The sequence below is a fragment of the Nannobrachium achirus genome (assembly GCF_963921795.1).
Source record: "Nannobrachium achirus genome assembly, chromosome: 3".
Taxonomy (NCBI): domain Eukaryota; kingdom Metazoa; phylum Chordata; class Actinopteri; order Myctophiformes; family Myctophidae; genus Nannobrachium; species Nannobrachium achirus.
Genome location: NC_137812.1, coordinates 10,831,737 through 10,845,044, shown reverse-complemented (window position 1 = coordinate 10,845,044; position 13,308 = coordinate 10,831,737). Strand labels below are relative to the sequence as shown.

General features: G+C 45.0%; 1 protein-coding gene across 2 annotated transcripts in view; it reads right to left on the bottom strand.

Annotated features, from left to right (window-relative positions):
- Positions 1–6,168: 6,168 nt before the first annotated feature.
- LOC308281958 (prominin-1-A-like) overlaps positions 6,169–13,308 on the bottom strand; it is a 71,118-nt gene continuing 63,978 nt past the window's right edge. The window contains exons 24-27 of one of the 2 annotated variants that reach the window (XM_080722303.1): positions 12,587–12,652; positions 12,077–12,192; positions 10,473–10,508; positions 6,169–9,048 (exon numbers count right to left, since the gene is read on the bottom strand). In XM_080722303.1, the coding sequence (XP_080578429.1) occupies positions 12,123–12,192; positions 12,587–12,652 (136 nt within the window). In that variant the 3' untranslated portion in view covers positions 6,169–9,048; positions 10,473–10,508; positions 12,077–12,122. The remainder of the gene's footprint in view (positions 9,049–10,472; positions 10,509–12,076; positions 12,193–12,586; positions 12,653–13,308) is intronic. The other variant, XM_080722304.1, reaches the window with a different exon arrangement.

Genomic DNA, 13,308 nt, shown 5'->3' with positions numbered 1-13,308 from the left:
GGCGGCGCGGAGTGCTCGGACGTGATCAGAGGGTGTTGTCGGCGGGGTTTTGGGGGCCTGGGAGGAGAGTTGCAGGGAGAAGCTTTGAGGTGTGCGAGGGTGGCAGGCCTCGGAGCGCGGCTTTATATGCGCCGGGGCGCACAAAGACACCATTCAGGTGGGGGCGAAAGGACGCGCGCCCCTCCCTGCTAGCTGTGATGGGCCCCCCTCCTTCACACAAACACACACACGTGCGCACGCGTTTGAGCGCGCCAACGCGCACACACACACACACACAGACACCGCATGCACTCCCAGTACCACCACATCAGTCAGACCCCGTTCGCCGTACTATAAGCCCAAACTGAGCAGTGATAGACAAGCAAGACGGAAGGGAAACAAAGTGGGCACTAAGGAATCTGAAACTCAGGGTGGAGTGTGGACTGCCGTCAGTGGGGTGTGGGGTGCAGGCACGTGCACACATGTGCACACATAGGCATCAAAGGGGGCTTGAGCCCCTGCCCTTTTGACCATTTGTAAAAGTGCCCTCTCCAGACCATGAAAGAAATGCAGACGCCCTCTTTCCATGCCATACCCGAAGGCAGTATTCAAGAGAATGAACTTGAAATGCAGCATCTTATGTTGAAAGAATTGCCCTCTATGTGTAGAAATCAGGTAGAAATCCATGCCATACACCACATCTCCAGTATTGACTTGATTATGCTTAGTTCAGTGTGGTATCAAGCACCGAAAATAGCCGACCTGCTAGGTCTGCTATTTTCACCAAAAGGCCCTTTTTAGAAATGTCAGCCCCTGCCTCTCTATCATTCTCTGCACATCCCTGGTGGGGTGTGTATGTGGGGGGGGAGGGTCAGGGAGGTTGTAGTGAGGAGCAGCAGGAAGAGCAGGGGGAGGGGGGAGTGCAGGGGGATGGGGGTCGGCTGAAGGCTGGCATACATATGAAGCCAATGTTCTGAAAAGGCTTCACAAGACATTATATAATATCTCACACATAAGAACCTCTTTGACCATTGATGCAGTGGAGGTGGGGGGAGCAGCAGAAGAGACGAGAGGAGAGAAGAGAAGAGACTTGAGGTGGAGGGGAGGCAACATAACTAATCTATTATGCAGATTGGATATATATTGTGCTTTTTTTACTACCAGAAATGAGGAGAAGAAAGCATGCTTGGTGGCTCAGCCAGTTCGTGCACAGACCTGATGCGTTCAGATCTGGTCTCGCCTGCCCTTGGTTTCCTGGCTACACTGACCTACAGTATCTGAATAATGTGGTAAAAAAAATAAAGTGACTCACTTCACAATACAAGCGCTTGATTCCACTGTGTTATTTATCTATGGGGATATATTATATTTACTGACATGATATAGAGATGATACTGACATGAAACCAACATGATACTGACCATGATAGTGACCCTCATGACGACCATGCTACTATTTATCTATGGGGATATTGGATATACTATATTTACTGACTGTATCATACAGACCATGATACTGACATTACTGACTATGATACTGACTATGATACTGACATGATTCTGACCACATTACTAATATTATAACTATTTTTGTTTTGAGTTTACCTGTACTGTTCTACATTTTTGTCTAATAAAATATTCAATCAATCAATCAATCAAACCATGATACTAACCATGGTCCATGATACTGACATGATACTGACCATGATACTAAACAATAAAAGCGTATAGCTGCACACTTGTATATCTGCTGAAGCTGTTTCGGCAGTTACAAGTGTGCAGCTATACTCTTTTATTGTTTAGTGTTTGTTCTGTTGCCTGGCACGGTGGCACCTCATAGAGGCCCAGTGTGCTGCATGTGCACCTTTTGATAATCATACTGACCATGATACTGTCGTTACTGACATGATACTGACCGTGATACTGACCGTGATACTGACCATAATACTTACATTACTGACATGATACTAACCATGATACTTACTGACATGATACTGACCATGATACAAACATGATACTGACCATGATACTGACATGATACTGACATTACTGGAATTGCTGATGAGAGTGTGTGAGTCTGTGACAGTTTGTCCTGCACCAGATGTACCCTTTAATACACTTATAGCAGTCGTCTTCTGGTAGGATCCCAACAACATCACGCCACCTCACCGCAAGCCCCCTCCTCACCCCCACAGCCCCCCAACACACACACACACACACACACACACACACACACACACACACACACACACACACACACCACTTCCCCCAGCCAGTCCCCCCTAATGCCTCAAAACAACAACCCCCCCAACCGTCCCGCTTTTCTGCACACCCGTTGTGTGTGTGTGTGTGTGTGTGTGTGTGTGTGTGTGTGTGTGTGTGTGTGTCTGTACACATGTGCATGCATGTGTGTGTGTCTGTGTGTTTGCCTATATGTTACATGAATGTTCTGAGCTGCTACAGGAGCAGAGTGTGTGTGTGTGTGTGTGTGTGTGTGTGTGTGTGTGTGTGTGTGTGTGTGTGTGTGTGTGTGTGTGTGTGTGTGTGTGTGTGTGTGTGTGTGTGTGTGTGTGTGTGTGTGTGTGTGTGTGTGTGTTTTGGCAGGAGGCTCATCTCTGAGGCAGAGCAGATGCAGCAGAGCGCGAGGCCTTCTTCTGGTTTCTCTCTTCTTTACGTCTTCTGTTCAGACGTTCCCAGTTTCCACCAGTGGAACCCAGAGTTTCCCCTCAGTGTTATGGTTAAGTTGTAAGGAAAAAAGGGGAAAGGGCTCTAGTGATGTTACAAGCAATTCACCAAGTTCATTCTGGTGAATAGCTAGCTGCTATGCTTGGCTGTCATGTTGTTGTTTTAGAGCAAACGTGTAACGTACATACTGTACGAAATTCAATTCAAAGGAGCACATGCTCAAAGAAGCTTTATTGGCATGATAAAAGGTACGTTTACATTGCCAAAGCGAGTGTCAAAATACAATAAAAACTGTTGAAAATGGGGGACATTTACAGTACAGCATTGTGTAAACAGAGCTCACATTGTATTGTATGCAGTGCTGTTGTCAATTTTGTTATAAGCTAGCATAATTATACTGTTCACAGAGTTTATGGTAGTTATTAGCTATTTTTACACACTTCTTCAGCATGGTAAAATTATTGCTCTTATTTCTTGTCTTGGTCCTTCACTCCAACATACAGTACTGCAAGGGCTGTCAGCCCTGATATTATTGCGACCGAAGGTCGCAGTTTAGTATGAGAAACGGCACATCATGTCTCCGTCCGTCCGTCTGTGTACGCTTTTTTTACGGTCTATGGGTTTGCCGCTCTGACATCACACTGACATCAGTGTGATGTCAGGGGAACCACACTAACAGAATCCCTTTTATGCCCATACTGTATATCGAGATCCCTGATGTTATCAATATTAAGCCCATATCGAACAGGACTTCATATGGGAATGCCCATATATGGAGGCCACATAACACACTAACAGAATCCATGGCCAAGACAGCCCATATCTGTGTGGCTGGTTCTACAAACAGGGATCTCCATATGCATAAAAGGGACTAGAAGCTCGGCCGCCCTTCGGGCGGCCGAGCGTCTAGTCGGCACCCTGGCCAACTCGGGAACAATGTAAATAGGCAATGAATGCCCCGCCCTTTAATGCAAACCCCATTATACCTGTTGTCATAGGATCTGTTTTGACGATCTGTTTGCGTGTGTCCATTTATGCCCATATATGGAGATATCTGTTTGTCTACGTCCATTTTATGCCCATATATGGAGATGGGCGGCCGAACGTCTAGTGTAAATAGGGAATGAATGCCCCGCCCTTTAATGCAAACCCCATTATACCTGTTGTCATAGGATCTGTTTTGACCATCTGTTTGCGTGTGTCCATTTATGCCCATATATGGAGATATCTGTCTGTCCACGTCCATTTTATGCCCATATATGGAGATGGGCGGCCGAGCGTCTAGTCGGCGCCCTGGCCAACTCGGGACCAATGTAAATAGGGAATGAATGGCCCGCCCTTTAATGCAAACCCCATTATACCTGTTGTCATAGGATCCATTTTGACCATCTGTTTGCGTGTGTCCATTTATGCCCATATATGGAGATATCTGTCTGTCTACGTCCATTTTATGCCCATATATGGAGATCTCTGTAGGACCCATTTTGACCATCTGTTTGCCTGTGTCCATTTATGCCCATATATGGAGTTATCTGTAGGACCCGTATTGACCATCTGTTTGCCTGTGTCCATTTATACTCATATATGGAGATATCTGTATCTGTCTGTCTGCATCCATTTTATGCCCATATGTAGATCTCTGTATCTGTTTGTCTGTGTCCCTTTATGCCCATTATGGAGATCTCTGTATCTGTCTGTGCCTCCGACTGTGTTGCAGACACAGTGCTGGTTCCCCCTTTAATGCAAACCCCATTATACCTGTTGTCATAGGACCCGTTTTGACCATCTGTTTGCCTGTGTCCATTTATGCCCATTGACTCATGTGGTGTACGTGATGTCAGAGCCTTTTATGAAGTGATGTCACAATGAGTCAGCGCTTGCGCCGATTTCCTCCGGAACAGCCTGATGTCAACAATCAGCTCCGCATAAGGAGATTCCGAAGACTTAATGAGATGTGTCGGGTGTCTCCATATATGGGTTTCAACATTCAATACGTAACCATACGCAACCTGTCAACTGCCCGTATGACGTGAGAGCAAGTGAGAGCCTTCGTAACTCACCCCTTACTTTACTTACAGAGCGCCCCGGAGTTCCCTATAGCCCCTAGGCTCCTTATTCCCCTTTATTATTTAAGTTTAGCGTGAGAGGGAACTGCCCGGGCTTATCCACATTATTCACCTGGTTCTCTTAAAGGCACAGCCCGCTAATTCCCCTGAACCCAACCGCTCTGAAGAGCACCCTGAACTTTGCTCACCTCGAAGTGAGAAAGAAAGACTTTTGTTTATGCCACACTCCGAGAGATTTTTTGTTGAGTCATCTAGCGTATGTGATGTCAGAGCCTTTTATGAAGTGATGTCACAATGAGTCAGCGCTTGCTCCGGAGCAGCCCGATGTCAGTCATCTCCGCATACGGAGATTCCAAACATTTCGTGCCGGATCCGAAAAACTGTGTATCGGGTCGGGTCCAGGCCTAGCTAAGAACGTAGGCAAAGGTCTGAGCTGTCTGTGTGCGAAATTTGGAGTCTGTAGAACCAACCATGTGCTGTCAGGGCTCATCCATGCGATTCGGGCCAATTCGGATTCGGCATCCATTGGCTTCAATTTAGTAGTCAGGACTCCGCATATGGAGATTCCGAACCTTTCGTGTTGGTTCCGGAAAACCGCAGATCGGGTCAGGTCGAGGCCTAGCTAAGAACGTAGGCAAAGGTCTGAGCTATCTGCGTGTGAAATTTGGAGTCTGTAGAACCAACCATGTGCTGTCAGGGCTCATCCATGCGATTTGGTCCAATTCGGAAATTTGGAGTCTGTAGAACCAACCATGTGCTGTCAGGGCTCATCCATGCGATTTGGTCCAATTCGGCCTCGGCTTCAATTAGTAGTCACGATTGTATGTGTGATGTCAGATGTCATAGACGTCATAGGACTTTCACATAACAAATAACTGAGTAAGCATGTTTGGGGTCTCACAGCATAATTATGCATATACAGTACATGGATCTCCATATACAGTATGGGTACCAGGGGTCTCCATATGGGTAACTGGTCCGATATACATCACTGGCCATTAGGCCAAGACATGGCACAACCTCGCCCTAAAGGGCGAGGGTTAGTAAGTCCTCAGGCGTCTTACTGGTTAGTATTATTGCTAGCATCTGCTTACGTAACCTGGGATGTAGCAGCGTAGAGGCCTGTCTCTCTCCAACCACCGAACCATTCGTCCGAGAGTTCCGACTTTCCGACGTGCATCTTTCCGAACTCTAATTCGGGCTAATGCTTTTAAGAAGTTGCGAGTGACGTCATTTTGTAGTTGAACCGGACACTTTTCAGACGAAAGGTTCGGTAGTCGGAGCGAGTATGGACATGCAGGCCTTAGTCGGGCCCTGAAGACCAGAAGCCAATATTACTATAGAGAAAAGAAGCATCAGTGAATGAATTGCCTTAAACAGAAGTGCATCCCACTTCCCAACCAAAAGAAAGAGGAAAAAAGAAAAGAGGGCTGACACAGTTTACTTTACCGGACTGAGGTCTTTATTCACAGTTTGATGCCCTCACCATAAACTCCAGCTGGACAGCAGTTGGCCTCGCATTACATCACAGAGAGTCCTTACGGACTACGGAGGTTACAAAATGTCTACGATAACATACAGTACAAGATTTTGCCTGTTAGCTGCTGTCACAAAAACCCTTGAGAGGTAAATGTGCGCATGCACGCTTGCTTGCACGTGCATATACACAGTCTGTCTATAGATAAATAGATACCTTTATTATCCCAAGGGGGAAATTGTGCATGTGTTAGTGTAGTCATGGGTTTGTGTGTCTGTTTGGGTGTGTGTGTATGTCAAGTGTAGTTAATATATGCCTCCGAGGAAAACATTAGCTGCCTTTTCCTATCTCAGCTTGACTACGGTGATACTGTTCATGATGCAATATGAATACAAAATATGGGACCCCTCACTGCATTTTGTACAGCATAGTTGACTGGCTTGCTATGTGTACGATGCAACACTGGTATATACATATAATTGTATCTATAAAGCTATCCATGTTAAACTGTAAAGTACATAAACTCCAAGTTGTTATTTTTGCCAGCTGGTCGCATAAGTGGTCACATAGCTGTTAGAGGTGAGGCGGAAACACGAGCCGGCAAAAATCTAACTTAATTTCACCTAATTTAACCACATGAACCCTAGTGTCCCTATTCTGGGGGTCCGCATCAGTGTTCCGACAGGCCGGTATTCCGACACTAAAACTAACCCTAACTCTACCCCTAACCCTAACCCCTAACCCTAACCCTAACCCTAACCCTAACCCTAACCGTACCTCAGTAACTAACCTGCCGATGCTAGTCGGTAACCGTACCTCAGTAACTAACCTGCCGACGCTAGTCGGTAACCATACCTCAGTAACTAACCTGCCGAGCGGGTTGGAACATCGGCCCGTCGGGATAGTGAGCTGACCCCCCTATTCTGGGCAGGTCATAGGCAAAAGGCCGAAATAGGCGGAATTAGCCTCACGCATTGGGACGTGTTGTGAAGCTCGTAGATCGGCTATTTTCATTGAAGACATTTGGTGTGCGGTTAAAAAAGGAGGGGAAGTACAGGCCCATGGGGGACCCCGGTCAATTAAGTCTACAGGGTTTAAGTGGTTAAAAGAAGTGTAAAGAGTATATGTTATCTGTGATGTGTTCCTGTTTTAAACGGTGTATTACTTAACACTGCTGTACTGCATGTATATTACCTTGTTTTACTGTTGTTATAGTGATTGTGTCTATTGTGTTATACTGCTTTGGCCCTGTCTTGGTCTCACAGGTAAACCATGTTTCAATCACAGTGCGACTTCCTCGTACAATAAAAGTTACATAATAGCACTTTTCCTCTTGTAGTAACACAGACCAGGATAGATCAGTCACATTTGTTGATTAATATACAGTGATAATTATCGTCGTTGTCGGGTGGAAACCTTGCATCTCCAAGTTTCAAATGTGTATGTTCTTTCGCAAAGTAAAGCCCTGCTTCCTCATACAAGGCTGTCGGACAAAAGTAGTGAAAACAGCAGATCTACAAGCACACGTGTGCTAAGATCGGCTGTTTTCACTAGTTTAATCATTTTTAAAATGATAAATGCAAAACGAACGGTTTTGGACATACAAGGTTTTCACCTGACAACAACGTTATGTGAACAGTCTCTACCAGTTTCTTTATTTAGTGTATGTAATAATTTAATTGTGTGCCGTGGAGGACAAAGTCAGCTTTGATTTCCAACCAGAACACTATAATGGCTACTTAGTCCTAATCTCTCTCTGATAGACGATGTGCTAATTAATTAGTTCAATCAATCAACTAAAAATAAAACCTGCATAGAATGGAACGTGATTGGACTCGACTCCCTTCACCTACCTGGTCAATGCTACTGTTGCATTCTGAGCCAAAATGGCACTAGCTAACTTCCAAACATTTACAGACAGAACAAAAAAAAAGATAAAATAAAACTACTGACATGTTTATAAAACAATCATTAACAAAACAAAAAAAAAAGGAAATATATAAAACTTTCAAAGGTTTTGAAAGCGTAAAAAAATGTACACTTGTGTGTCTCGGCAAGTGAACTGTTAGCGAGTCACGAGTAGAAACAATAATTTATCTCACTAAAAGTCAAGCTATCTACATAGAAATAATGCTGTGCACATTGGACATGATATGACCTTCTGACCAATGTTTCTCAAAGTGAATTCTAGGGACTTTGTGGGTTCCTTTATGGGGGTCTAAATTGACCCATACAAGTCTGCAACTCTGACAGCATAGAAATGGAACCAAATGGACCCTAACGGGACCATTTGGTTCCATTTGTATACTGTCAGAGTTAAGGGGAGACCTTGAAATGTAAAAGTTTGAGAAACACTGTTCTAGACGGAGTACGGTTGTAGATGGACTAGAAAAGTGATTCTCTCAAAGTAAAGGTCCAGGAACGCTAAGGGTACGTTGAGTGGGTTCCAAAAGGCCCCTTACAGGTCTATAACTCTGAATGTACAAATGGACACCAATTATGACCCCATTTGTACACTGTCAAGAATTACGGAGGTCCTTGGAATTAAAAAAAAAGTGTGAGAACCACTGGACCAGACAACACTAGGTAGCCTAAATCTATGGTTTTGGTTGATGGCAGATGTTGTGAAAATGGCATGAATGGAGGAGGTTGAGGGTCAGGGTGTATAGGGTGCGTAAATGGTGGGTGCCAACCCCCTCCCAGCCACCTCTTCCTGCACAAAGGTCTCTGTTCAGCTTGCAGCCTGTTACGTTGTGAATCTAGTCCTCCTTGTTGTGTGGCTACAGTCAGTAGTAGTGCTGGACGGAAACCAGAGAGAGGAATGCTGGGAAGTCTGCAAAACCTGGAAGAAGAGCAGCCGTGTCAGAAAGGCATAGATTAGAGTACTGACTGTAATGGCAATAGTACAATCAGTAGTAACAGCAGCATCTGTTTTATGAATAGCGGTAAAAAGGATATTAAGCCCCTTTTCCACTGACATGGCCCAACACCACACCACACGGCCCACTTGTGCCAGGTTTTCCACTACAAGGACCTGGGTAGAGTGGTGTGAAAGCGGTACTAAACGTGGTACTAAAAAGTATCCAGTCTAGAGTAAGTCTGAGCTAGGCCAAACAGGGCCAAACACTTCATAATGACTGATCACTCACTGACTTTTCTTTTAGACCACCAGTGCAGTGATATAGTTGTAATACATGATAATAGATTCTATTGTGTTATAATCACTGTTATAATCTATTATAGTGTATTATAATTATCATAGTAATACATTAATACTTTATAGTGTATTATAATCACAGTTTAATCCATTATAATTAGGATAGTTGTAATACAAATTTATATTGTATTATAATCAAAGTTAAAAGGGTCAATTTGTTTTTGGGTACTTTTGCGTAATGGAAAATGTAGATATTTTTATGTGGTGCGGTGTAGTGTTGTGTAGTGTGGTGCTAAAGCTACAGTTGACATCTGTCTAAAACCGGGTCGGCTATAAAATACGTCTAAGCGGGCTAGGCTAAAACCAGGTTATAACTAGTCTAAAGGTCCTTGCACATTGCTGCGTTTTTTCGGCGTTTGCACACAGCCGCTCGTTATTTCGTCTGTATTATTTTTTTCCAGAGCAGAGTAGATTTTTTTCAGTTTTTCGTAGCTAAAACGGAAAAAATCAACGTCTAATCTAAGCCTAGGCGTCTAAAAGATGTTGACTTTTAGTCCAGTTATAATCCGGTTTTAGCCTAGCTGTTTAGACATATTTTAGACTAATAGCCCGATAAATGCTCAGTGGGCGGTGTAGAGGGAAATACTAGTGGACCTACACTTAAAGGTAGGGTAAGTGATTTCATTTAATTAAAATAATAACAAAATGGGTCGATGTTCTGATAGTATTAGTTACTATAGAGTGTTTTGGACTTCAGCCTTATCCCCTGTGAGGACTGAGGAGAAAGAAGCAGTTTCAGTTTTGGTGGAGGAGACAGGTTTTCCTCCAATCATGGTCGAGTGGGGGCGGGCCTTATGCACACCAAGGCCCGCCCCCACTTGATCATGATTGGAGGAAGGCTGCATCACCTACATGAAAACTGAAACTGAAACTTAAATGAAATCACTTACCCTACCTTTAAGTAATAGAAACAGTGGAAGTAATTTCAGTGATAGACATAGTAGTACTAATTATACAAAGTACAAACAGTAATAGTAATAGCAATAGAGGCAGTATTGAGTGGACACAAAGGGAGGAGCACAGAGACAAGACACAGACAGAGTGATGACACGTACCGCAACAGTTCTCAGTTCCATTCTTGTCCGCTGTGGAGAGGGACAAAATGAAATAAATAACATTATTTTTGCCATGCATAAACAAGATGGCGCAAAAACCATGGACAAAATCTTCATATACCGCCTGCATTCTCTCCAAACAAATGTATCTGTCATCAGGTAATACACGTGACCCTACCTTCATATTCCTGGATCTAACCCTTTGTTTATTCTCTGAGGACATGCTATTGAGGAATCTGCAAGGCTGAACCGTTATATTCCACAGCACCAAGATTACAAACTTTTAAAAACAAAATCTAAACAAAACTCTAGTTAGTAATATGTTACGTACAAGACTTTTACAGAGTCGTTCAAAGTGGTCACCCTCTATGAAGGTCAGTTTACGAATGCTGCCTTGGTTGCGCTGCTCTACCATAGGAATACACAGGGGACACAACATAGTACGTGGTATAACAGGACGTAAGAAGAGCAGGGTGAATGGATGAGAATGGATGAAGATAAAAGGAACACCGAAAAAGAGATGAAGGTACTGATCAAATGAAGTCTTCAGATTGTTGACAGGTCAGTGATGTTTCAAATGGATGGCTGTTTTAGTGGTACGTGAAGCCGGAATTGCCTCTGTGACAACCAGTGAACTGTAACTTCCTAGGTTTTGGTGTCCCACCTCCAGACTGCATCGTCGCGGAGGGGCTGCAAGTCACAAGATCTTTCAACTGATCTGAAAGTTCACAAACTTATTTCGTGTGGACGGCCTTTCCCGTTTATTGGGCTGGTCGGGGGTTGAATGATGGTGTTTAAAGATGAGGAAGAGCAATGAAAAGGTGGCACTGGCAAGGACATTAGATGAGGATGAATGGTCATGGAGACGCCATATGCGAGCTTGTAGATCGCCTATTTTCGCCATTCATTCAACGAAGGCCTCAAGCGGTGAAAAGGGCAGGATGTTATCAGCCGACTCATTCTCCAGGTCATACTATGGTGACGAGTTGGGCAACCATCGACTAGAATGTCAGAAGGTAGACACACAAGGCACCCCTGTAATATCACATGTCTGACGAGGACATGCAACTGGAATAGCAGAAGCGGACATTGCACCGTTCAGCCAGGCTTAAGTCGGTTTCTTGCGGCACCCCTGCCTTGTTTTAAATGTTCTTACTGGCGCGTCAACCTCGTTACGAAATGGGAGGGAGAATGAATGTCCGCATTCCGTTGTGAGACGCGCGGCACTGAACCACTGTGAGTGTTGAAAAGGGATCGACCGGGGCGCCCGCTGGCCTTACGGTTTGTGTTGCGGGTTCGAGTCCCGATCCCGACGACCTTTGCTGCGCGTCACTCCCCCTCTCTCTCCACATTTCCTGTTTGTCTACTGTCCTATCGATAAAGGCATAAAAGCCCAAGACAAAATCTAAAAAGAAAATGGATCGACAGGGGAGCCTGTCATGTCAGACGCCATGATCAGATGATGGTCAACTCGTCACCATATTACACCCCAGGATGGCAGATCGCAATCATCCAATATACCGTTATAGGGCTTTTTCACCCACAAGATAGGACACAACGTGCAGTGGATTAGTAGATCAGTGGATGGATGTTGGTACCTCTCCGAGGGGGACAGCCTTCTTGGGGGGGTTGGGAGGGCAGGGGTCACCAGTCTGGGTAACATGGGGGAGCGGAGGCCCGGGGGAACCGGGTCAGGGTGTTGGAGTAGGGCGAACTACACACACACACAAACACACACACGCACGCAGGCACACACACACACACACACACACACACACACACACACACACACACACACACACACACACACATTACGAGCAATTACAACAATACAAACACAGCAATGCAGTCAGGCACAGACAAACACACACACAAACAGACAGGCGCAGAAACGCACGCACGCACGCACACATGCACACAATACAAGTAATTACAAAAATGCAAGCAAAGCACAAGCTCAACAGACACGCATGCACGCATACACACACACACACACACACACACACACACACACACACACACACACACACACACACACACACACACACACAGCCCTCCACCACGTGGCTAACGTTAGCATGCAAGGCGTCAACGGGCGTCGCTCATACCTGACCACGGCAAGGTTGCCATAGGCATCGAGCATCTGGTCACCATGGTTACCTGTATTACCCATACTGCAACACAAGAGCGCAGGGTGCGGGTCAGGTGGGGGAGAGACGGAATGGTGACGGCAAACGAAAGAAAAAGGAAAGAAGTTCAAGCGAAGACGGAGGGGAGCGGAACGTGCTGGTCTGTGGCGTGAAGAAAGATCAAAGTAAATGCTGAAAGAATGGCAGAAGGAAAGAAAGAGATGGCCACGCGTGCTTGAGACCTGATGGACTGAAGAGAGTGATGATGGGAGGGCATTACCGCCCGCCGGTGGACGAGATGGAGAGAGAGAGAGAGAGAGAGAGAGAGAGAGAGAGAGAGAGAGAATGATCGGGAGAGAGAGAGGAATACTGTCAAAGAGCCACAAGCCAGGGATAAGAAGAGGAACTGATGAGTGCAGATAACGGTTTGGAGAAATGGAGCGAGACGGATGAAGACCAGATGTAAAGGCCAAAAGGACAGAAAGGTGCAAAAAACGGAAGGAAGAGAGAAAGAAGGGAGTATTGATTACTTTTCATTGTAACGGCAGAAGAAAAGAAAGGGAAAAAAGCTACCAAGAAAAGAAAAGATTCACATTTCACATTCACGTTTGTGTGTTGGTTGTGTGTGCAATTTAGGGTTGGGTATCGTTTGATTTCTTTTATATTATTTATTATTTTTCTAATATGGTTACAATGGCAAC